Genomic DNA, 25027 nt, shown 5'->3' with positions numbered 1-25027 from the left:
TCAAAAGAGTCCTCATAAGTGAAAAAGCAGATTTGAGATTTTGGCCATGTAATGTAACAATTTCTGTTGTTGTTGTTGTTTGTTTGCTTGCCTTAAACAAGAGTTCAGACACTGTTCTAAATTTTATTGTCTGAAATAACAAACACACACCATTCCGTTACCTGTGCCAAAAAACCTAGAAGGGCAGGCTTCAGTTTAAAAGTAAAAGGGGAAAAAAAAAAAAAGAAAGAAAAGAAAAGAAAGAAATAAGTTCTGAAACAGTATCAGATGGAAAGAAAAAACTAAACGGCCTCACTCATCTTTATATAGCAAGGAAATAACTAAAAATAAAATATCACAAAAAACAGTTTAACTTACATTATTCTAATTCAATTATTCTAACATATGTACACATTATTTAAAGAAAGAGGGGAAAAAAAGTAGCTCTTCCGTGGTTTTGGAAACTGCTCTTAATGTTGCTAGTATCTCTGCAGGCAGCAGGTAGACTTTTGTCTTACTTCCTCCCTAGAAAAAATAAGTTTTCCACTGCAAAAGAGCCTCATGGTTCAGAGACTCAAAAAACTCCTCCAACACATTGCAAAAAACCGACAACAAACCCACATGCAATTCCATTAGCAGAATCACAACTACCACTGCAATGCCCTTCACTCAAGGTTTCAACCATTTATATTCTCATTGTCTTTGGCAATACCAACAGTAACTTCTGACCAAAGCTTTCACCTCCCTCCTGTCACCAACATACAGTCTCAGCTATTGGATCCCAAAGGTGGGCTTCCCTGTCGTTTAAATCGTGTCCGGTGCTCAACTCCTATGTTCATATCAGAAATACTTTGAAAACTGAGGGTTTTATTTTATTTTTTTAAAAACATACATGCAGTATTTTGCATGAAGAGGCCTTAGTTTTGGTTAGATGAAGCTAGACAATGTAGTTAAAAAGGTATTTTTAATAAATATCACACTTATGATCAGGTTATTATAATAAGTATTTGCAGAACACTAAGTCAAATCCCATGCTCAAAATAGCCCTTGACTCCTGTCTCTGTCCATAGAAGTGTCATAACGTTGTTCTTCACTTCAGGCAGTGTTCCAGTCTCAGGTTCTGCAGCATTATAATCTGCAGAAAGTATAAATCATATAGTATTTTCAAGGGTATTATGATTTGGCAATGGGACCCTCACCAAAAATTCCAAGTGAAAAATAAGCCTATATGCAATGCTGAATTCAGCAAGTATCTTGAAATTCTCATCATCCACTTCCTCCATACAAAAACCACTGAACATCTATGAATTCAGTAAGCATCATTCATTCCCGAAATGAATGACACGGGTGTCTTATGGAAAACATAAAAATAAGATAAAATGCATGCAACTGAATGTTGTATCGTAACATGTTCTTCAGCAGCCTGAATTCCAGCTCTGTCAAATTACTCTATTATAAATCTCAGTATTTTTAAAGCAATGGAATAGCTATATCAGATTTTATCTTTCAGAATTTGATGCACTGTATTAGCATGGAAACTTTGTAAAAAAAGTCTGTACTAACTGAAGCAAAAGCAATCTAACAGCATTTCAATGAAACAAAAGCAGAAACTGAATTACATTGGAACGAATTAATACATTTAAAATTCTAGCTAAAATAAATAGTTCTTGCTCACTTAAGTTTCTGAAAATTGAAAGGCAGCAAGGTTGCAACAGTTGGAGGTGGGCAGATAAAACAAGTTTTGCACTCTCTATTTTCAAATCAGAGGATGAGCCATTTCCTAAGCATGCTTGTGAATGCTTTTAAAAATACTAGTAGCTTTTTCAGTACAACTGCATGTTACTAAGAAGGATAAACCGCTCATTTGAGTAATTCATATTTTTTCCAGCTCCACTCTAAATGCGTCATGCACATTGCAGCTCTTATCAGGTGAATACAGAGATTGCCAGCCAGAGGCCTTAATACTTTGTATACAAAACAGTACTGTAATTAATTATTAATAAGAATCTACTGAAATACTACGTGGCTTGGTCTGAAGAACTACAACAGAGTGTTAGTAACAATAACAGTAATAACCTTTTTTATGCCAATAATCAAGTATTGGAGTTTTTAGCTATATTCTATGTGGTAAGGTTAAGCAAGTCCGTTGCTGCATTAGCTTTGGTGGCTCGAACTACATGTAATACAAACAACAATCAGTGTTCAACACCGTCTGTGGCTGAAAGATGAAAGTTTTACTATTTGGCTGAGAAATATTTTTGACTCCAACCCAGATGTTATGATTTGGAGAGGTGACCAACGCTTGCATGGTCAGCTGCACTTTGGCCATCTGCTCCTGCCAGCAATTTAGTCACGATGGAATGCTTTTCTAATTAAAAAATCTGTAATTCACCTTAATACTACTATTAAAGGCCAAATATATTTTGCAGCACAGAAAATATCTCAAAAAATATGTGTGGTTCATTCTCTCTCATTTTAGATGGAAACAGGAACTGATAACTATGAGAAAAAAACATCGCTACACATCTTACACAAACATCGACCTTAGATCTCTGGTGAACCTTCATTTTAGACTTAACATGTGGGTCCCTGGGTCAGAGCACTATATTCAGCCTAGTTCAGGTGAAGTGTCATGTTCCCAGTGCTGCTGGGGTGCTGGTGCCCGCGAGCACTGGTACTGTCTGTACCCCCTAGTCTGGAACACCAGAGCCTCCAGAGACATCCCAAGACTTTGTCGGTGCTGCACACCTATTTAATGAACTTCAGCACTACAGTGCCAACGAGGAATTGCTCGTGCATAACCTGTTAATGATCTGGGACACATGGACCAATGAGCCTGATCTACCCTTGCTATCTGTGGGTAGGTAAGAACTGCTAGACGAGCAAGAAGTAAGACATGCTGGGCAACAGCAACAAGGGCTTTCTAGAGACAAGTCACACCCCACAGATACAGCGGGATGCAAACAGAAAAGTTTAGTCCACAACCTCGACAAGAAACATCAAAAAACTTCCAGGCATTATTATGAATTAATTTTATGTAGAAGTGTATCCTCTACTATAGTCAGAATGATCAGAATTTTTGTTACAATGAGCATTGCATTCATTTTTCCCCTTTTCTTCCTGTTGACCAAATAATGCCAAATAATAAGAACTATGTTATATTTAAGCATTTAAAATTTACATATTGTGATCAATGAAAGGTCAATTTAAGACAAAATAAATAACCAGTTTAAAACCCAGAAAAGTTTGCGTCTACGGGACAAATTTCTGCTCCTTAGTACATTATAAAAATATGGTAAAACAGGAGAATACTTCAAAGTTATTTAAAACAGTCTTTCAGAAAAGCTGTCCACAATCACAGAGTACATTCTTACAAATGCATTTCTATGTACAAAGTAGACAGCCGATTATAACATAGCATTTTATTCCTTCTCATGCATTGCTAGCCAGACATTGAACACAAGATAAGCTCTGAAGACTTTTTTGTAGAATAAACTTTGAAGTTGCCTTTTTAATAGGAGTTCTTTTCCTTAAATTGTAACCAAGAGACAACTCTGCTCAGAGCACTTAATGGGGAAAACCAAGTTATTGCTAAATCTGAACCTCCCCTTTAAAAAGCCATATTATGTATACCAAAAAAATCTCAACCCCAAAACCTATCTATGCCCATCTCTCTCTCTCTCTCTCTTTTTTTTTCTTTTAAATAAAAAAAAAAAAATCCCTTTATCTAGAAAGACCTTTTGTTACCTTATGGAAAATATTGCAAATACAGATGCTTTGTCAATCCAGTCCTTTGTGTCGCTGGCAACACAACTGAAACAAGGCCAGAACTTTAGGCCAGATTGCTTTGACATCACAGAAAAGGTGGAAGGCAGGCACTTGTTCTTCAGCTATCTGGTTCACTGCAAGTCTTCTTAAACGCTTCGGCCAGTGCATCGGGGCACAGCATGATGAGCAGGGAAGAGACAAATACGGTCTGCAGCTGTCAAAGTAGTGTCCCCCGCCAATACCATCTCCCCAGAAAAGCTGGCCTAACTATACCCGGCTTCCTTTGAGATTAAATCCACAGAGGGCAAGAACTTGAAAATGTTTCCCCCAAAAATATACTTCAACAGAAAATTTACTACGAAAATATCCTTTAGCTGTTCAACAGTCTTCATGCATTAGCTCAATTTACGCCTAAGTCCTTTAGAAACTCTGAATACTGAGTTATTTTTATTACAGCACCAAGCTTTTTAAAGTAATCTCTAATGTCTTCTGTTTACAATTAATTATTTAGAGAATGATGCCATGAAGTTCAGCATAATTTATTTCCAGAAACAGAACATTAACAGATTTCCACTTCTACCTAACGTGCAAACTTCGAATGAAAACAAACGACAACCATTTTTCACACTTTTTGCTAAACATTTACGCTTAGTTTTCTGTAAAAGAGAAGTCTTGATAAGTCAGAGGACATGCGCTGTTCACTAACATCTAAGTGGATAATGAAACAGGGGAAAAAAATTTTGTACTTTTAGGTTTCTTGATGTTCAATACCACATACATGAGTCAGAAAGCCTCACATACACCTAAAAACGCTTTCCTCATGCTCCTAAACACATGCTCCTCAAGTACTTGTAATCTGATGTGCTGATAACCTGTTTCTAATTTCTGAACTACCAAGTACAGATCAATATCACATTAACTACTTGACTTACAATCCTTCCTGTGTTTTATTTGTATATGAGCCACTCAGAAATATCAACTCTTCTTAAGTATTTGCCTGAAAATCCCACTTGAAAGATCCACTTGTATTTACAGCTCAGCATATTTATAAATGATTACAGGGCCTGTACCTTAAAGTTTAATTATCAGAAAAAGGCATGCCACATTCCAATTAATTGTGGGGTAGGAGATGTCCTCACCTGAAGAACAGATACAGAGCATGTCTCAGCACAGGGACAGAATGGCCAGTGTGCCCAATTCGGTCATTCACTATTGCCTTTTTTCTTTCTCCTAGAGTTGTACCAGACAACAAATGAGAGGCTTTCTGGGAGCTAATCAGGAGCTTTATCTTACAACAGTCTATCTTGGAAATATGCACTTTGTCCAAACCCAGGAACAGGAATAACCATTAACAAGCCAACCAGGTAACAGAAATCAAAAGCATGCCAGCAGGTGAATCCACAGCTGTAGAGCACTCTGCAATGAAAGATCCAACAAAAGGAGCACATTACCCGCACCGCATTTTATAGACCAACACGCCGAGCAACAACAGAAAGATGGGGTTCACAAGTGCAGAAGCCATGCAGTCTGCTGCCAGAAGTCAAGAGTGGTGTAAACCTCAGGTCTCTGGGCCAGGACACAACAACATGCTACCTTCCGAATGATTCTAGCAAACACTAGTGAACGGAGAAACAGTTCCCCCATTACAATGGGCAGTGGGCAATCAGGCTGTGTTGCTCATTCTGCTCTAGCAGCTGAGTGTCTCCAAGACTGGGCCCCACCAGCAGAATACTACCTTAGGGGGACAAAAGGGGATTTGACAGAGACATTGGTGCGTATGTGAGGCTGACAGAAATAGATACTTGGGGGAAACTCAATGGAGTTGAGCTGTCCATTCAGCAAAGCAAGATCTTTGACTGCATGTGTGGGGTCCACTGCAGAACAGATGGCATCCTGCTACGGTTATAAGAAAAAAAATCCCAGAATTTCTACTATGGGTATCCTTGGATGTGCTGCAGAAAATGGACAAGTGGGGTATTTTCCTCACCCCAACAAATTACAATGGAGCAAAGGGATTTGTACCAGCAATGAGTTAAGGCGTGCCAGATAAGATAACTGCACCCAGGTTTCTGAGGAAGAAAAGAGAGAGGAAGTAAGGGCAGATATCACTTACAAATATTTATGAAAATACAATAAAAAATAGGAGCCCTTAGATCTAGCTTTTCCCTTCCAGAAAATAAGGCAGTAATTATGGAAGGCACGTGATGATGGAAAAAGAGGAAAAATTATTTGCCAATATGCAATTTAGATTGGCAGTTTGGGGAACAGGTGAAGTTGTTATTCCTGTTAAGACAAGGAGAAGATAAAAGAGCAGAAAAAAGGAGAATAAATATTAGATAGAAAACAAGCAAACAACTTAAACACTGATGAAATACAAGTTCATCTTATAAAGGTTTTTAAAACAATCATGGCCTGGCTAAGGCATGACAGACAGATACAATGCTGCACCACCCAAATACAATATAACCTTCAGAATACCTTCAGTTGAGGCAAAAACTCAGGTGCAAAGTAAGCAGATGTGATGTCACACAAACAAGAAATACAGATTAAATGGGAAGAGCTATTTGAAGATAATAGCATATGACTATGAGACATGGGTTGGATATTCAGTTGAATAACATTAGCCACTGACTAGAAGTAATGTCTAAGATGCCTATTAAAGAATGCTGCAGATGGACGGTCTACTGGCCAGATTCAATTTAACTAATTTTCAGGAGTAAAACATCCCAGAACTATCTGCACAATCTTGAACCCAAACAGTTTTTACAGGGGGAAAAAGCAGACTTGCAGACTGACAGAAAGATGAGAAGCAGCTGGATACAGGTAAAGCACAGGACTTATACAGGACTATTTCCCCAGTTACAGGGAAGACACCACCACTACTGCTTTGTACGACCTGGCACGTAATCCTCCACTTGGCTACTACATGACGTCTATTTCTGAAAGAAATGCTCAGCTGCGTTCAGCTCTGGAGCCCCCAACATAAAGAGGACACTGACCTGTTGGAACAAGTCCAGAAGAGGGCCATGAAGATGATCACAGGGCTGGAGCACCTCTCCTACGAGGACATGCTGGAAGAGTTGGGGTTGTTCACCCTGGAGAAGAGAAGGCTCAGGGGAGACCTTATAGCAGCCTTCCAGTACCTGAATGGGGCCTACAAGAAAGCTGAAGAGGGACTTTTACAAGGGCATGCAGCGATAGGACAAGGGGTAAAAGCTCCAAACTGAAAGAGGGTAGATTTAGATTAGATAAAGGAAGCAGTTCTTTACTATGAGGGTGGTGGGGCACTGGAACAGGTTGCCCAGAGAAGCTGTGGATGCCCCGTCCCTGGAAGTGTTCAAGGCCAGGTTGGATGGGGCTTTGAGCAACTTGGTCTAGTGGAAGGTGTCCCTGCCCATGGCAGGGGGGTTGGAACCAGGTGATCTTTAAGGTCCCTTCCAACCCAAACCATTTTATGATTCTATGAGCTGTGCTACACTTGCATTACTGGCTCTAATGGAGTTATGTACGTTTACAGCGTTCAGCAATCCAATTCCATACATTCATGTTACGCTGTTCTCAACCACAGCTATTTCTAAGCAGTGTATTACCTGCGTGATTAAGAGATATTTAGTTTTGTTAACTGCATATAAGTTTGCATTCTGTGCCAAAGTGTAAAACCAACTTGTGCAGTAAGTCAGAATAGAGTTTAATTTAAGTTCAAATCTGATTATGACACCAAAATATTTAAGATGACATGAACCCACGAACACATTGCAGAAAGACTGTTACGAAAGAGAAAAAAAGTGTTTAGAAAAAAAAGCGTTTAAAAAAGAGCTTCGTTAGTCAGAATGGGAGCAAATACCAGCAGAAAATGGTTTAAGTGTTTTATAATGCCTCCTTGGAAATCAGTATTTATTTTTCAACTTGGCCAATACCTGTAAATCAAGCTAAGTAGTCCTAAACCACTTACTTGCTTAATTGATAAGGAAAGCTCTGCTATACAAATGTTATCAAAATACAGCAGTTCTTTATAAAGCTTCTCAGACTACTTCAACACTATGACTTAAAAATTATTTGATTCATCCTGTATCATCAGCACTGTTTCAGAACTACATTACAGAAAAAAAATAGAGATGCAGAATTTCCACCTGTTTTAATCACCTGCTAGCCACAGTAAGTTGCTCCTTTCCTTTTTCAGTTTCTGTATTTTGTATCATCAAATTACATGTTCATGGTCATTCAAGCCACAGTTATATGAAGCTGGAAATTTTTTTCCAGACTTAATCACATTCAGACATTTCCCTCCCACCCTCTCCCTCTGCATTTATATATTTTTCTAAAGGAAAACATACTTTCTAATTCACCACTTCATACTTTTTTCCTTTTCTTAATAAAAAAGCAATTCATATTTCTCCTTGAAAGAGCATCCACATAAGAAAAGAAAAAGAGTCTTTTGGTGCAAAATATATGAGAGATGGCATTTAAAAAGTGAGTTTTCTTCAGTGGGGTCAAATTGCTACAGGGATGACATTCACTGATATTGAAGTGATGAGAGCCTAAAAAGATGAATAGGAGTTGAAGTTTTCTGCAAAAATATTTCAACAACAAATCCATCACACATACATATTCTTAATTTAGAGTGAAAAAACATTCATATAAAAGGAGTAAGATTAGTCAGCTGATTCCATTTATCGTCTGAAAGCAAAGCTTATGTTCCTCTATTTTGTTCTAAAATCAATCCTTTTCTTGAAAGGGTCACTATAAAAACGTCTAACAGTACCATTTATGTCAATATAATTGCCATTTTAAGTCTCCTTTTTTTTTTTTTGCTAGACTTGGCTAAATTATTCTTGATACAACCGTATCTGTACTTTCACCAAATTTATTTTTATCAGAAAGAAATATTTAAGTCGTAGTTATTTGTTCTAGACAGAAAAGTCATAAGACTCAAAATAATCCAAAGTCTAAAAAATTACTGTCCTGTTTCCTTCAAAATCTATTTCCTTGCTTTATCATTCAAGCTGACTTTCAATATAATTCAAGACCAGAAACTTATTCTTAAGTCTTAATCTATTCCACCTTCAAACCTAACCCCCTATTAAACTTTCACATTCTGAAGTGTCGTGTTTTTAAACATTTAATTTTCACTAGATGTTTATGATGATGTCTGGTCATTGACTGGTTTTGGATTTCTCCATACATGGCCTAGCTAGAAACACATATTTTTTAAGTAACTGAGTATGTAAGACAAGTTGTCTTGCTTTTTAAGAAAAGTAATTTTTGTGGAAGTACTCACTAATATCGGAAACTGAAGCTAGAATTGAAAACTTTAACTATTTACAATGAAAGGGATTTGTTTTTTCTTTTATTTGGCAAGCGGGGAAGGGGGAAAGCAAGGGTGGTAGAGACAGAACAACAACTGTAGAAATGTAAAGTAAAATGAAGCATCTGCATTTCTAAATCTGCTCTAGAGGATATCCAAAGCAGTATTTTTGAGTGTCATCACCTGAAAACATCACAAGTATTTTTGGAATTGTCGTGGTTTAACCTCGGCCAGCAACTAAGCACCACGCAGCTGCTCACTCACTCCCCACCAGTGGGATGGGGGAGAGAATCAGAAGGGTAAAAGGGAGAAAACTCGTGGGTTGAGATAAGAACAGTTTAATAATTGAAGTAAAATAAATTAGAACAGTTAAATAAGCAAAGTAAAAACCGTGCACGCAAACAAAGCAAAACAAGGAATTCATTCACTACTTCCCACGGGCAGGCAGGTGTTCAGCCATCCCCAGGAAAGCAGGGCTCCATCACGCGTAACGGTTACTTGGGAAGACAAACGCCATCATGCCCAATGTCCCCCCCTTCCTTCTTTTTCCCCCAGTTTATATACTGAGCATGACGTCATATGCTATGGAATAGCCCTTTGGCCAGTCTGGGTCAGCACACCACCACCACCACCACCACCCCCCACCCCCCCCCCGGCTGTGCCCCCTCCCAGCTTCTTGTGCCCCTGGCAGAGCAGGGGAAGCTGAAAAGTCTTTGACCAGTGTGAGCGCCACTTAGCACCTATTTAGCAACAGCTTAGCGCTCCTTAGCAAGAACCAAAGCATCAGTGTATCATCGACATTGTTCTCATCCTAAACCCAAAACACAGCCCCGTACCGGCTACCAAGACGAAAATTAACTCTATCCCAGCTGAAACCAGGATAGGAATAAATGGTAAATGAAGTCAACATTAAAGAAAGTTGATCTCTTTTCCTCTTAGTTTACTTATAAACCTGAAATCAAGGCATAGTCAGCATTATTATCACTTATACACGCTATTATTCATTCTTACTGATGGTTCCTCAAGCGTTGAGCTGATGAGAACATTAGCAAAAAGTTTCTTTCTCCCCAAAGAAACAGCAGTACTGTATGACAAGCCAGAGAAAAGGTCTTCCCAGTTTCTCTTCCCTCTCAAAACAAAGTTAATTTTCACACTCTCTCTGCCTGTAGGTCTTTTCCTCTCAACACTTGATCTATTTTGATTCCTATTTCCTCAAGAACTTCTGCAGATCCTATGCAATTCCAGTATCTAGTGGCCCCTCACAGCAGAAGAGATCAGTCAGGCAAGAATATACCATGCAGCCTCTATAGAGCAAAGAAGAATTCCTCACCAGTGGTTTGAATAGCACACTGGAAAACAAGTCCATTTCTTGCTCATAATTGTCTCTCTACTTTCCAGGCTAGTTTAAGAGAAGGAAAGGCATGGAGCCTTCCAAACAAGTATGCAGGTACGCAGGAAAGAAATATTAGTGAAAAGCATACACTGCAAGACTCCCAGCTTGGTATTTTTATCTACAGCATTTTTCACTTTATGGAAGGCCTTAACTACAAATCATCTCTGGAAGTTTAATGGTAAATGCTAATTTTCCAGAATGAAAAAAGGAAATTCCTACCAGAAACTTGTCTATTCATGGAATTTTTAATAACTGTAGAAGAATTTAAGCCACTTCTCCAGAAATATCATACTACCTTGAAGTAATTTCTCTTGCCTTTCTCTGGAAAAAATGATCCAGATTTTAACCAAAAAAATAAAATTCATGTTCAAACTAAGGATTGATCACTAAGCTTCCACTCTTTTTTTTTTTTAGGTTATAGAAAGAAAACCATAAAAGTAAGCAAAGAAGGTGGCACAGTCACTTTTGCTCAAATCACACCACTTGCCAGTCCGAGTTTATTCTCAAAGCTCAGCCTGAGAAGAATCTAGGACAAGCTTGCAGTGGCCCACTGGGATACTTTCCAGTAACCTATAGGTATCTACCATATAATGAAAAACATTTATAATTCCTAGCTACCTCTCAGTATTTACACAATACTGGCTATTAGTTTTGTCATTTCACACCAACAACTTAAAGGTTCGACACATTAATTGTTACAGAAGCTACATGTATATGGAATCACAGAAGGGCTGAGGCTGAAAGGCCCCTCTGGAGGTCATCTAGTCCAACTTCCCTGCTCAAAGCAGGGTCATCTAGAACAGACTATGCTGGGCCTTGCTCAAGTGGGTTTTGAATATCTCCAAGGAATTAGAATCCTCAACCTCTCTGGGCAACCTGTTCCAGTATTTGACCATCTTCACAGCAAAAGAAGTGTTTTCTTATGTTTAAATGGAATTTCTTATGTTTTAGTTTGTTCCTATTGCCTCGTCTTTTCATGAGACACCACTAAGAATATGCCCGCTCAGTTGTCTTTACTCCCTACCATCTGGTATACACACACATTCACAAGTAGCCCCTGAGCCTTCTCTAGGCTAAACAGTTCCAGCTCTCTCTTAGTATGACAGATGGTCCAGTCCTTTAATCATCTTAGAGGCCTTTAGCTGGACTTGCTCCAGTATGTCCATGTCTCTCTCATACTGTGGAGACCAGAACTGGACCCAGCACCCCAGGTGAGTCTCACCAGTGCCAAGCAGAGGGGAAGGATCACCTCCCTCGAGTTGCTGGTGATGCTCTTTCTAATGCAGTCCAGCATGCCATTGGCCATCTTTGCCACAAAGACACATTGCTGGCTCATGTTCAACTTGTTGTCTATCAGGACCCCAGGGCCTTTTCTGCAAAGCTGCTTTCCAGCCGGTCGATCCCAACCACGTACTTGTTATTCTGTCCCAGATGCAGGCCTTTGCATGAGGTTCCTGTCGGTGCTTTTCTGCAGCCTGTCCAGCTCTGAATAGCAGCACACCCATCTATTTTATCAACCACTTGTCCCAGTTTTGTATTGTCGACAAACTTGCCGAGTGTGCATTCTGTCTCATCATCCAGGTCGCTAACAAAGATGTTAAACCGTATCAGCCTCTAGGGTATGCCATTAGTGAGTGGCCTCCAACTGGGCTTCATGCTGCTGACCACAACACTTTAAGCCCAGCAGTTCAGCCAGTTTTCAGTCTACCTTAACATCTACTTCTCTAGGATACACGTGGAGAAAACACACAGATACACGACAAACAGCAGTGAAGATATATCTAACTTTAAATTTCCTATAAACAGTCCCACAAAAAAAAGACCAAATACACTTTTTTCCCTAGTCTCTAGTCTATCTATCAAGATACTTAAAGTTTGTGCAGTTCCTTCTACCACAGGTGTTCTGAACCATTCAATTAAAAAGAAAAAAAAATGTGTATACTCAAGTAGAAAAATTGTAGTATCTCCATTAGAGACCTACAAGAAAATTGATGTCCTGGTAAAAGCATACAATCATATTGCTTTGTCCTAAAGCATCTCTCTTCCGTTCTTCCCATTAAATACAGTAAGGAGAATCCTGTGGCTCCTCAACCTGAACACTCAGTTACCAGTTCAACACCTGTATTTTCTTATTATGGTTATCCAGTTGGATCTAATCTTCTGGAGAGCTACACTAGTGAATGTTCTTAAAAAGCCTTCCTATGTAATTGTAATAAAGGCTTCTACTATCGCTTCTTTTTGGCAACTGGAATACAATGTGTTTAAGAGTACTTAAATTGTAACTATTTGCTAGATTTGCCTCTTTTACAATACTTACTTTATTCCACATTAACTGGGAGACGTTAACTCCTACTGTTTCAGCAATTCATCATACAAAAGTACACAGGTACCATCTGTTCAGAATTTTTCACCTCCAACAAAACTTCCCCATACCTGATGGGTCAGCCAAACAAGGATCTTTGTCAAGACTTCAAGTTTTGGGCATGCAGAGCTGTCCTAAGAAGAAAAAATCTGTGATACTTAATATGATAGAGAAAGAGGATTAAAGGAAAAACCAAGAAGTCTTCTTTCTTCAACATATGTAAAAAAAAAAATATTTTGAAAATTCAGCAGTTGAGAAAATAGTGGAAATCTTGTCTCAAGAAACACACATAAATCACATATAAGTAGAATTAAAAAAAAAAAAAAAAAGTTACTGAGCACTTGTGTGCAACTTCACATTAAATAATTAGCTCAAGGCCTCCAGCCTACCTGAGGCAGGTACAGGTCTGTATCATGCACATCAGTTTATATATATATATATTTTCAGTCTCTCAAACAAACGTGCCTTGTTCTACTACTGTAAAAATCTCAATTTTTATATGAAAAATGAAATTTAAAAAGTGAGCTAAGTTGGTGGCGTATTGCAAAATACACCATCAGCTAAGAGAAAATTTAAGAATGATCTGAGTAAGCTATATACAAAGAACACATTTATAGAATACTGAGAAATTATTCTGAGGCACATTTTAAGACCATTTTATGTACAACACAGCTTCCAATACACCAGTTTAAATTCCATAAAATTATAAATGATGTCTTAACTTGTTAAGAGACAGTACAGAACAGTTTCCTTTGCAGACTAAAACATTTAGCAGTGGGCAACCAATTTGCTCAAGTTTTCAAGTATTTTTTCAAAGTTCAATTTCAATTTAACTAGCAAATAGCATTTATGCTTTGGTTTATTTGGGGTTTTTTTTGTTTGTTTGTTTTGGGGTTTGGGTTTTTTTGGTTTTTTTTTTTTGTTTTTTTAATAATAGCACTCTTAAAAACCAGTAAGCACAAGTATCTCCAGCAACTAATGCACTCCTGTTTCCGTAACACAGTTAGCAAAAGATTCTAAAGAGGACAGATTTTGACACCTAGCCTTCTGCTCTGCTTTTAGCAGACCCTCTCCCTAATTCTAATCTATACTTAAAGAGAACTTCCATGGCTTTCTTCTTATAGTTTAAGGAATAGAAAGACTATGTACAATACAGCTTCCAAAACAACATCTCTTCCATAAAAATGAACAAGTTCAGCGCATACCAACAGAGCTATGTACATTTCAGAAACGTCTCCTTTTACAGATAAAAACTTAAATAAATGCTTGCACTTGTTAGTTTGCCACAGGGTTTTCATTAAGTTCCTAATATCCCTCCTATATTTTGGGCAGTCTTCAATCACAGAACCAGGACATAAAATGCACTAGAACTCAATGCAGAGCTTCCAATGAATTAATGGAAGTGCCATTAAAACGGAACATTAGTGATACCAGTGTATCATGACAAAGAAGGAACATATTCCCCCAGCCCCGAACAGAAACATTCCAAAAAGAAGCAAAAAGCAGTACTGGACTGATTACCGAAGTATTAAGTAAACATAAATCCCCTTGCACTTACCAGGAATTAGACTTACTTTCTACTCCATCACAAAAAAAAACCCAAGAACTGACACAAGCTAAAGAAACCTGATCACCTGAGCTTCTCAGGTCACGTAAAAAACTTTAGTTTTCAATGCTTTGTGAACATCTGTAAGGAAAGAAATACAAGCTGTCTTACAAGGCTCTTAAGCTACATTACACAGAAGATTCATGTCTGGTAATACTATACTATACTTCAGAAAGCAAGATATTAAATGAGCTGTTAATGCTGAAGCTCTCTAAGCCACCCTCCCCATATCCTATACATGTCAAGAAGTGACATTTGCATTGTAGGTTCAGCTTCCACCCTGTCCCAGTTGCCTGAGAATAGACAAAACTACCTAAAAATAAGCTATGCCATCTACTGTACTACATGGTTTCTGTTTTAAAGCAATGTAGTTCTCTTTAGAAAACAAGCATAAGGAAGGTATAAACTGAGGCAAAGGTGTAACCACCAGGAAATTCACCTGTTTCAACATCTGATACAGCCTACTGGGACCCTCAGATGGCAGGTAACACACCATTTATAAAGGCAAACACAAGTGTATGAGAAAAGATGAGCTATGCATTATACCCCCTGAGTTGTCATGCAATAAATCAGTGACCTGAATTAGAAAGTCAAATTAGTCAAATTACTTCAAGTTTGCTTATTTTCACAGAGATTGAAAATTCCACTGTTATAAAAGACAGACTTGCAAAAAATAGTCTTTCACAGCTCTCTAATGAACAGGATTAGCTTAGGTGTTCATTCTGCGTACAGCTTGAATCAACTATTTCCTCCTGTTACAGACTGGTTTAGCATATTCTTGCAACTGCAACTCAACGTCCTTGTTCTGGGAGAGGTGTGGCAGTACTAACACCCAATCAAAACCCCATTTCAGTTCTGGGATGTTAACCTCTACCAGCCAGGTTATGTCAGAAACAACCACTACAAATCTGTAGTGCAATTAGCTTTATGCAGTTTCCTAAGACAGTTAAATCTTGAGAAGCATACTGAAGGGGGGGGGGGGGGGGGCAGGGGAAAGAAAGAAAGAAAGAAGGAGGAAAAAAAAGATTTGGTGACAGATGTACGAATTCCCCAATCAGCCTTCTGGCAAGAAAGAATCCCATTTACCCCCTAACCATCCATCTAGAATATAGTTGACACATCTGCTATATAATTAGACCTTAAATTGCTGCAAGGAAAAGAGGACAGGCCAAAGGGCTACCCCAAGTTGTGTTTTAGTCTCCCAGCTGCATTTCCTTACAGACTTATTTCTTGAATATTTGCAATTTGATTTGAGCCTTTCAGATATAGAGATCCCTAGAGGAATTTAAGGTAGTATGTTTGTATTGCATCTGTTTGTGGGTATTCAGACTCTGTGAAACAATGCACTGGAAAGTTCTCAGAGCTGAGCAACTGACTTTGCATTGAGGAGATAACAGTAGTTTGCTCGTGGCAAAACAAACAAACAACATAGCAAAGATTTTCACTCTACAAGAATTGTTCCATATACAAACAAATGAATTTTCTCTCAGCAGAGGGATATTAAGTTCAAAGCTTCCCAAAACAAAAAGTAGCAACACCTAAGTGGAGAAACAGGGTGAAAAAAGTAGTCATCTTACAGACCTGTATTATTGTTTTTGATTAATCATCAAAATAACTGTTTTTAAGCAGTATATAATTTCACAATGCAATTTCTTCTTCTTTTGAGAACTACAAGGGCTGTTGAATCTAAGATACTTTGGGAAACATCCAGAAATAGAATGCATATCTTCAATGAATTTTATGAAAAGACAACTGCATTTCCAACTTTTAAAAATCCTTCAAAGGTAAGAATGCAATTATTTCAGAACCAAATTAAACCACATATAAATCCTGAAGGAAATAATCAAGTTTTGTATTGTATATTCCCTAAGCCAGCTTTACGAAATTAAACTTGAACCCCTCTTTTAGAGTCTTGACAATATGAATAAAATGCTGCTGCTCATTTAAATATTCTCAAACATTTCTTAATTTGTTAACTGACAAAACTCCCTGGAAAATACTAGTACTTGTTTTTATTTTCACTTCCTTGTCTTTTTGTCAGGCTTTCAGGAAGCCACCACGAAATAACACGGTACACGTTTTCAGATAAATACTACACTGCACTTACCTTCATAGTGTTCAGCGTAATCAATGTTATAGCTTGCCACATTGACTACATAAAAGGATTGGGCAATTGTAGTCATATAAGGCGGGCCCCTAAAGAGATCTTGCTGGTAGGGAAATGTACTGGTTTGCCTAAAAGGAAGTTAAACTGACTTGCTTTTGGCATCAGTGACGCTAAAACGTCGAGGGGGCCCTGCGTTCAGCACCACAGAGAGCGACAGGCACCCGCCGCGCCCTGCGTTCAGCACCACGGAGAGCGACAGACGCCCTCCGCGCCCTGCGTTCAGCACCACGGAGAGCGGCCGCCGTCCCCGCCCCCCGCACCCCAGCTGCGCCGCAACCGAGCAACACCGGGGCAAGAGGGAACTGCAACACCCTTCCAACACAACCCACAGGCACAGCGTCAGGCAAGGCTCCGCTTCACAAGCCTGCCAAGAAAAGCACGTACAGCCCCAGACTTCACTAAGATATGTGTCATGTTCTTTGATAAAATCAGTTCTTGTAGATAAACTTGAGGCTACTTTCAATTCGTTGACAAGCTACTGGTTTTTTATACTTCCCAGACGAGAGAATTTTATTTCTTTCTGTGCACTTAAATTCTTCCCTCTTCTATAAGAGCCTGTAAGAATCCCTTTTCTATACCTGAGAACAGAAGAGGCTCAAAAATTAGTAGCAAATCTAGAGTCAAATAGGGCATGTCAGTCAGGACTTCAGTAAGATGTTTCTTTCAGGGGCCACATTTACCAGAATTTCATATAGGCACACACAGAAGCATATGTATTTTATAGTGAGAGGACATGTTACTTCTGTCTCAAACTTTGCCAAACTAACAGTTTTCTGAAAGCAAGATATTTAGTTTCCCTCAGGAACAGGGAGCATAGGCCCATAAGGAAAAAAAAAAAATGCCATTAGAGGAAAAGGTCTATTACACAAATAGCTATGTCCAAAAAAAATCTGGAATTTGGAATACAGTTTATTCTAGGGTATCAACTCATAGCTATGGAAAATAATACAAACCAACAGAAGCTAAACTTGCTTCAGGCTTTTCACTTGTACAGAAGGTGCATATAGCACCTTAATATAGCAGCATCTGCCCAAACATAAATGACAAGAATTACAATCTCACGCATTAGGTATTTGGAGGTAAGGCAAAATATACCCAATACACCAAACTGTGAATCGTATACACTGTAGATTGAAAAGATACACACGGCAAAGCGTGAAGCAGAGCATGGAAATAAAGAAAGGCAAGACAAGAATCACTGGAGGAGAGAGAACGGCCACACAATGTTCCCAGACCAGCTCAAAGAACACAAACTGCTCTTCATGTCAAAGTCCCGTCTCTGCTTTAAGACACATTTTTGCAAATTCTACCTCAGCATAAAGCAAATGGCCATATGCTTTTAAGACCAAAAAAAAAAGGAAAAAACAAAAAAGACTGACTGATTTTAATGACATAGGAGCTTAATGGAACTATAAGTTAATGCTATAATGTCAGATATAATATGGAAAGCTACTGAACAACCCAATCAAAATAATGGATAAAAAAATTTCAAATAAAGTTTTACCACTCAGGGGCACAACACAAAGCGTTTGTGGTTTTTTTGTTTCTAAATAAGTAATATAAGTAGTATACATTACTTATGTTGGCAATACAGGTTAATGTTAGACAGACAGACATACATAAATTTTCAAGGTGTTTCAAAATTTTTTTTTTAGCCTGTAAACATATCCTTGATTACTTGTTACTACCAGCTACAAATAAACTCTATTTTTTAAAGCGTGAAACCTAGACATGTAATTACACAAGGCAGGTAAATAATTAAAAAATTCAAGTCCTTTTCCCTAATCTTTATTACAGAAATAATTTACCACTATTTTCATTTGTCAAATTTTAAAAGGACAAAGATAGTCATAGGAGATTAGTGAAATACATTTTAGTACAACCTATCCAAACACATCAGCATCCATACTGCAAAACACAAGATCCGAGAAGGCAGTGCCAGACACCCTTTACTAAAAGTTATAGCTTTCAGTCACATTGTGAGCAAAAACATTGTTCAATTAAAAATCTCTGGATTCTATCACACCTGTCTTCTAAACACATTACAATTCAGGTTTCTAGAAATGAAATTTTAGGAAACTGGCTCGAAAGATTATTTTAATCTCATAAAAATAAAAATAGGAGGCAAGTATTTCTTATAATCACTTCATAATCCTTCTTTTAGCTAAAAGGTTGTCTTTCATTTAACAGGCGCATCTTAAACAAGAAGGACTTCATGAACTTTTTAACAGTAGCTATTTTTAAAGGCTGTCATTTTGAGCCTAGCCAAGTGACAATCTCAGCAAAAGGTTGTTCTTCCTCATAGCCTTCTAGAATCAGTTAAAAAAGCCTGACCGAGGGAACAGAACCAGGTAATATGCATTAAGTAGGACAAGATGGTGAATAGCTTTAGACTGTTTTTATTTCTTCTGGTTATTTTTGGAATGCAATGCCTTTGGTTAGTGGCATGACATCAGTCATTAGAAGAATACACAGAAGCCTAGCTTACTACTGCCAAACTTGTATCAGCCAAGAGACATACACATCTGATTTCATAATGTTATGTTGAGATTTGCTGGGTTTATTTAGCAGTAAGCCTGCAAACAGTAAGAAAAAGTTAGTGACTACTTAAGGCAATGCCCCCCCTCCTCCACACAGTTAACAGAAGAGTGAAGTTTTCTGTGGAAACTTGGAGAGTGGGGTGGGGAAACAATAGTATCACTGACAAAATTACTATTTTTATTAAAGCCAAAGGCTGAGTTTAGAGAATGACATACTGAAAGAATTTCAGTGGTTAGAAGCAACTTAAGGCTGGAAGTTACTGCACCAATACAACAATACGTTGTTACAGTTTTCAGGTAAGTACTGCGTTATGAGAGAAGGCTTTTGCTGTTATCTTGATGTAAATCAAGAAAAATCAAGAAAGTGCCAGTTCAGAGTTAGGAACGTAATACTGAAATGCTTTGCTCCGGATGCTGAAGTTGTAAACAGGAGAGTCTTTTATGTGTATTTGAAGAAGAAAATCAATGGTTGAACTCTATGTAATTGTACAAGGTATTTATAGATTAATTTCTTTGTATACTTGTAAATTAGCATGGACACAGCACTTTGAAGTACTCAATCCTGCAAGGAGTTTTGGTTACAAAAATATATCAGCAGAAGACAGTCTTTTTTTTGTATGTGGAATACCATGAAAATGCAAAGAAGCTGTTTCAAAATGATGAGTCTTACCACTTCTTTAGAAGAAGTCAGACTGCAATTTGATCTTAGTCATAGTGTTTCTGTACTTTCTTCAAACACTGTAAAACTGTATTTAGTAACAGCATTGTTTGTATTTGGATATTTCTGTATTGTCATGCAACCTGTTGGTCACACATACTTTTATTTTTTTAATGTCTAGAAATACAATTAGTAACTCTGAACTGGCACTTTCTTGATTTTTCTTGATTTACATCAAGATAACAGCAAAAGCCTTCTCTCATAACGCAGTACTTACCTGAAAACTGTAACAAGAGCAGCAAAAAAACCACAAAATCAAATTAAATTTCAAATATTACTTAATTTTTTCATAGGATTTATATCATCATATGTAAAAAGCAGCTAACGGTTGACAAATTTTAAACTTTATGGATGTTGTCATATCAGGATTCATTTATGGCCTGCATGTTCTTTCTTCTTTTTAAATTTTGACATGTTGATAATATTGGAATTTGTACTAAAATCCTCATCTTTCAGGTTTTCTTTAAATATCCTTAATGTACTCATGTATCTCATTTAACAGCTGAAGGACATATCAGAGCAATAACACCTAACAGCTTTCCAGCTCCTTGTAATTCCATATTATTTAATTATAGCATTAAATAAGAATAAGCATAGAGCAAGAGGATACAGATAGAACCATAGAATCATTTAGGTTGGAAAAGACCCTTAAGATCATCAAGTCCCACCGTAAACCTAACACTGCCAAATCCACCACTAAACCATGTCATATTATTCATCCTCTCCCTCAATTTATTCGTTTCTTCATTTTGATTATTCTTTTGGATGTTTGTAAAATGGGGGGGGGGGGGGGGGGACACGGACACGACCAAAACCCCAAAACACATGAGCATATTAAAGAGGCATTTTACACTAGTAGCTTATGCGAACGTGCAATCAGATTTTCAACAACATCACACTTTCAATTACACGCATTACAGAAAATATCTTTAGAACATTAAGCTGTCAATGGTCTCAGAAGAACTCCAAGTTAGTAGTCAATTATTAAGACTATGCGGGTGGAGAGGAAAGGAATTTCATTTGAGTAATTTCTTTTTTAATATTAAAAATATTTCATTCTTGTCCTACTCCTTTCTTCTTGATGTCTTATGACAAAAGACTGTAGTCATTGACCTAATTTGCACATATCACAACCCTGAGCTCTAAAATATACCCTTATCAGGTCCATATAGCACTCCTGCAGTCACACCTTATAGGTGTGCAATGATTTGAGGTAGTGGTACATGTTCCCGAGGTCTTCAAAGTATCAGAATAATTAACTTTTTCACCTAGTCCTGCTTGGGAAAAAACAGCATTAAATAAGTGTTCCCAGACTTCGTATCAGGACTGTCAACTTCCTTCCCCCCCCCCGCCCCCCCCGATCCCTGATGTCTTCTTTCCAAGACAAAGAACATCTTAACTAAAACACCAAATTCCATAATTTTTGTCCTACAAAACATGGAAGGTAAGAAAGACCTCTTCAGGTTTAAATTAGAAGCCACAGCTACTTTAAAGCAATTCTAAAGTGCTTCAATTAGCAAGTATTCAGATAAAGACAATAACTGCTGATTTTATTTAAGGTCTGAAGAAGATTTTGAGAGCTTGAAAGCCCTACTTAGATCTTCTGAACTATACCAGATGGTATTAAAGACATGCCATTTTTACCCAGTCCCATCTTTGTCTTTATACCATCATGGGTACAGAAAATTCCTCTGCTGTGAATATCCCTCACTAAGACCACAACTACTGCAGAATGAGGACACAGTAAGAACACTGCATGGACAGAGTCAGAAAGGGAAGATGGAGAGACTATACTAGCATGATTAAAAAAAAGAAAACTCTTAAGATACCTGCTTAAGAAATATTATCTCTCTAACTTTTGCAGTTCCTATCTTCAGTCTCTCCCTTCTTAGAGGGCTTACCTCAGCTATCTTTGGAATAATTAACACAAACCAAAATTAAGTATCTCCAGAGAAATGTAAAAGAATTGGATAGCTAATATTACATTTTCATATCTTCTAGTCCTTGAAAACTGTTTTCATGCAATAACAAAACATAACATTTATTCCCACATTGCCAGTCAGAAGCACATGCAAAAATTTTGACATTCAAATATGTATTCAAATCACACCCGCCTCAAAATTTCAGTTCTTTTCATGCAATCCTAGAACTGTTAGCAAATACTGGCCTGCTGCCAATGTTAACACACATTGGAGAGACGACATAAGGTTGCTTAAAAAACTAAAACCCAAATTTTTACAAAACTGTTAAGGGCATCAACTACCACATGATGACAGCTAACATCAAAACAGTTCTACAGGGTTTTTTAGATTCTCATTTCTTCCCTATTTTTAAGGGCTCTTCTTTTAAGTTTTCTTATAATCCTATGCACCATGAACCTTCTGCTAGAGGTTCAGTTGTTTTGTTTCCTGAGGCAGAATACTACCAAATAAAAACTGACAAAATTTCACTGGAAACCTTTTGTTAAGAATCATTAATATAACTTAAACCCTACAGCTCTTACTTCCATAGCACTGCATTCTGCAATAGCTGAGGGAAACTTTTAACCATTCCAGCAAGAAAGTCCACACAATAAGAAGCATAAGCATCTGAATTAAAGATCATCAAATTTGCTCTTTATTCTTTGAAATAAATTTACTATCTACATCCCCAAGCAACTCACTATATTAACATCTATTCTCTAAGTACTCTGCTCTCTTAATGCAGGAAGACAGAAAGGAAAACAAAGGAGAAATTTGAATTTTTTTTTTTTTTTTTAAAAAGCAGTTTCCCAAATTTATACAAGCAGCTGACGACAGAGTCGAGAACAGAACTCAGGAGTCCCAGATTCTAGTTTCTTGTTTACTGAAGTAGCTGTGCCTTGGGTAACTTTGTTGCCTTAGTCTTTGAACTAGCTGAGTTTTTTGGAACCTTTCCAGAACTGAACTATCCAGCTCTCAGCATGTACCAAGGGAAAACGTCAGAGTTTTGTACAGTTTTTTTCTTTTTATTAAATAGATAGAAACAATCATTGTAGGGTATGTATCATCTGCATGGCACTTACAGACTCTTCTTCCAGTTAACGTAAGATTTCTGCAACCAATACCACGCAACCAGATCAATGCTGAAGACTCATTGCACAATCCCAGCGCAGATCATGCGGTTGTTCCATAAAAGTCAAAGATTTATGTTGCTGTCACAAAGCTTGCACAACAGACTTTGTAGACACATTTAGGATATGGATTTCTCAATCACAAACGCTCAAGCTGCAAACTACAGCACGCGCACGCACACACACACACGAAAAAAACCCTTGAACTTGTACTCTTCTGGCAACCGGAAAAACTAATCCCATTCTCCCCTACTGATTTAAGCATAGCAGCAACTTGCTTTTTGTTTTCTGTTCCAGCTGTCTTATGCAAACTGATAAAATATATATGCATATTTTCATCTGCAGCAGGCATAATTCAACACTACATTAGCACTCCAGCATGCAGTAGCACAAACACATATATGCAATCTCGTAATCACAGTTCATTTCTTGTTGGCTTTAATCTTTGTGTCAGATGCTACTTTATCCCCAAACTGGTACACAGATCTTTCAAAATGCCTAAAAATAAGGAGCTTATACTGAAGAGGAAGACCTAAAATTGCTTCAGTTACAATTTGCTGCAGTCTTTAAACATGACATGGAGTATCATCTTATTTTTTAAAGCTGCATTTCTAACTGCTTGTTTTACCTTCCCCTGTGAATTAAGCATATTAAAGTTAAATCAAGTAAGTTCCCCCCCCCCCCAAAAAAAAGTAAAAATATAGTTAAGCACTTCAGAAGTCTTGTGCTTAGTGAAATGGATTTATATCTTATTTTGCCTCACTCTGAACTACTGATTAAATCTGGTTATTAAAAAAATTTCACCTTTTTCTTTGTGTTCCTGTATTGTTTTGACTGAAACATCAGATTGTCTCTAAGTAATGTGAAAACATAACAGAGGAATCCTAATTTTGGAATTTTACATTTACTTCATGAGTGACCTGCATCTTCTGTGAAGGAAGCATTTTCTTCTGCTGCTACTCACAGCTTATAATACAAACTGTACAACGATAGGCAAAAATAAAGTACTGAGTCACATTTCTTTTGTCAGAAGACAAAATAACTTAAATAACAAAATAACTGGATAATTTAACTATGTGTATCCCTTTGGCAGCGCCCCATGCATATTTAGATTTCCTTTTACTACACTATATTGGTGCGTTTGTTTCGACCTGGCAAAGCACCTGTCTTCAGCTCTAAATCCACTGAGAGACTTAATATATCTTCAAGGCAGTCTCAGAGAAGAGTTGGAAGACAAAAATAAATAAATGGGGAAAACAGTTGGAAGGTGTGTGAGAAGTGTCTTATATATAAGACATTAAACAATTTGAGAAGCACAATTAAGAAGCTCCTAGATTACTGAGGAGGAATTCTACACACACAAGTTAATAAGCATTTGATAAAGCTAGAACAGCGGAATTTGGTCCAAAGACCTTAATAGAAATATCCCAATCTCTTTTTCACATCAGCTTATTTCCAGAAATCTTCTGCAAAGTGAAGTTAATTCTTCTCTGACAGTCAACTCTTGCTTACAGACATTAAGTATCATGTTTATATTTTTCCGCTATAGCTGGAGTACTTTCTCAAGGATTAATTTCTTCAGCCATCTATCAAATCAGGCTTCAGATTCTAGAGCAGGTTAGACAGTTTAGATTATCCTTTACCCAGAAGTTTCTACACTTCCTTTAAGCCTCCCTTTCTGAAAGGTCAAGTAACAAACAGAAGTGTAGGACCCAAGCTCTCTAATTAGAAAACTGCCAAAATTTGCATCTCTACCTCAGTGAAATTAATGCTATAGAATACTTTTTTTATTGTTGCAATAGCTGCAATAGAAGTATTTTTATTACTCATCCTGTTTTACATCTAAAAATGCTGTTCTTCACTCCAAACCTTCTGTCAGTACAAAAATCAAAAAAAACCCCAAAATTTTCCAAGTTTTCTCCCTAAAACTTGAAAACAGAACACAAACAGCCAAACTAAACTATCACCAGAATCTGCAAGTCAGAGAAACAAATACAAGAATCCAGTCCTCCAACAGCCTAATTCACATGTAAATTTCTTGTACAAGCACATAGTTTACAGGATTTTTTAAATACACAAGCAGAAGACAACTGAGAGC

At 37.6% G+C, this 25027-nt stretch overlaps 1 protein-coding gene across 14 annotated transcripts in view; it reads right to left on the bottom strand.

The window, feature by feature from the left end:
• FAM184A (family with sequence similarity 184 member A) overlaps nucleotides 1-25027 on the bottom strand; it is a 79533-nt gene that overhangs the window by 50540 nt on the left and 3966 nt on the right. Inside the window, exon 1 of one of the 14 annotated variants that reach the window (XM_087774631.1) lies at nucleotides 16521-16536. The exons of the other annotated variants lie outside the window; for them this stretch is intronic. Coding sequence (XP_087630757.1) covers nucleotides 16521-16526 — 6 coding nt within the window. The 5' untranslated portion in view covers nucleotides 16527-16536. Of the gene's footprint in view, nucleotides 1-16520; nucleotides 16537-25027 lie in introns of those variants that run through there. 14 annotated transcript variants of the gene reach the window in all.

This window comes from Nipponia nippon, unplaced genomic scaffold, assembly GCF_047370975.1.
Source record: "Nipponia nippon isolate SJK-2023a ecotype South Korea unplaced genomic scaffold, ASM4737097v1 scaffold_4, whole genome shotgun sequence".
NCBI lineage: Eukaryota > Metazoa > Chordata > Aves > Pelecaniformes > Threskiornithidae > Nipponia > Nipponia nippon.
Note: the sequence above shows the minus strand (reverse complement) of the source record. Positions and strands in the feature narration are given on the sequence as shown.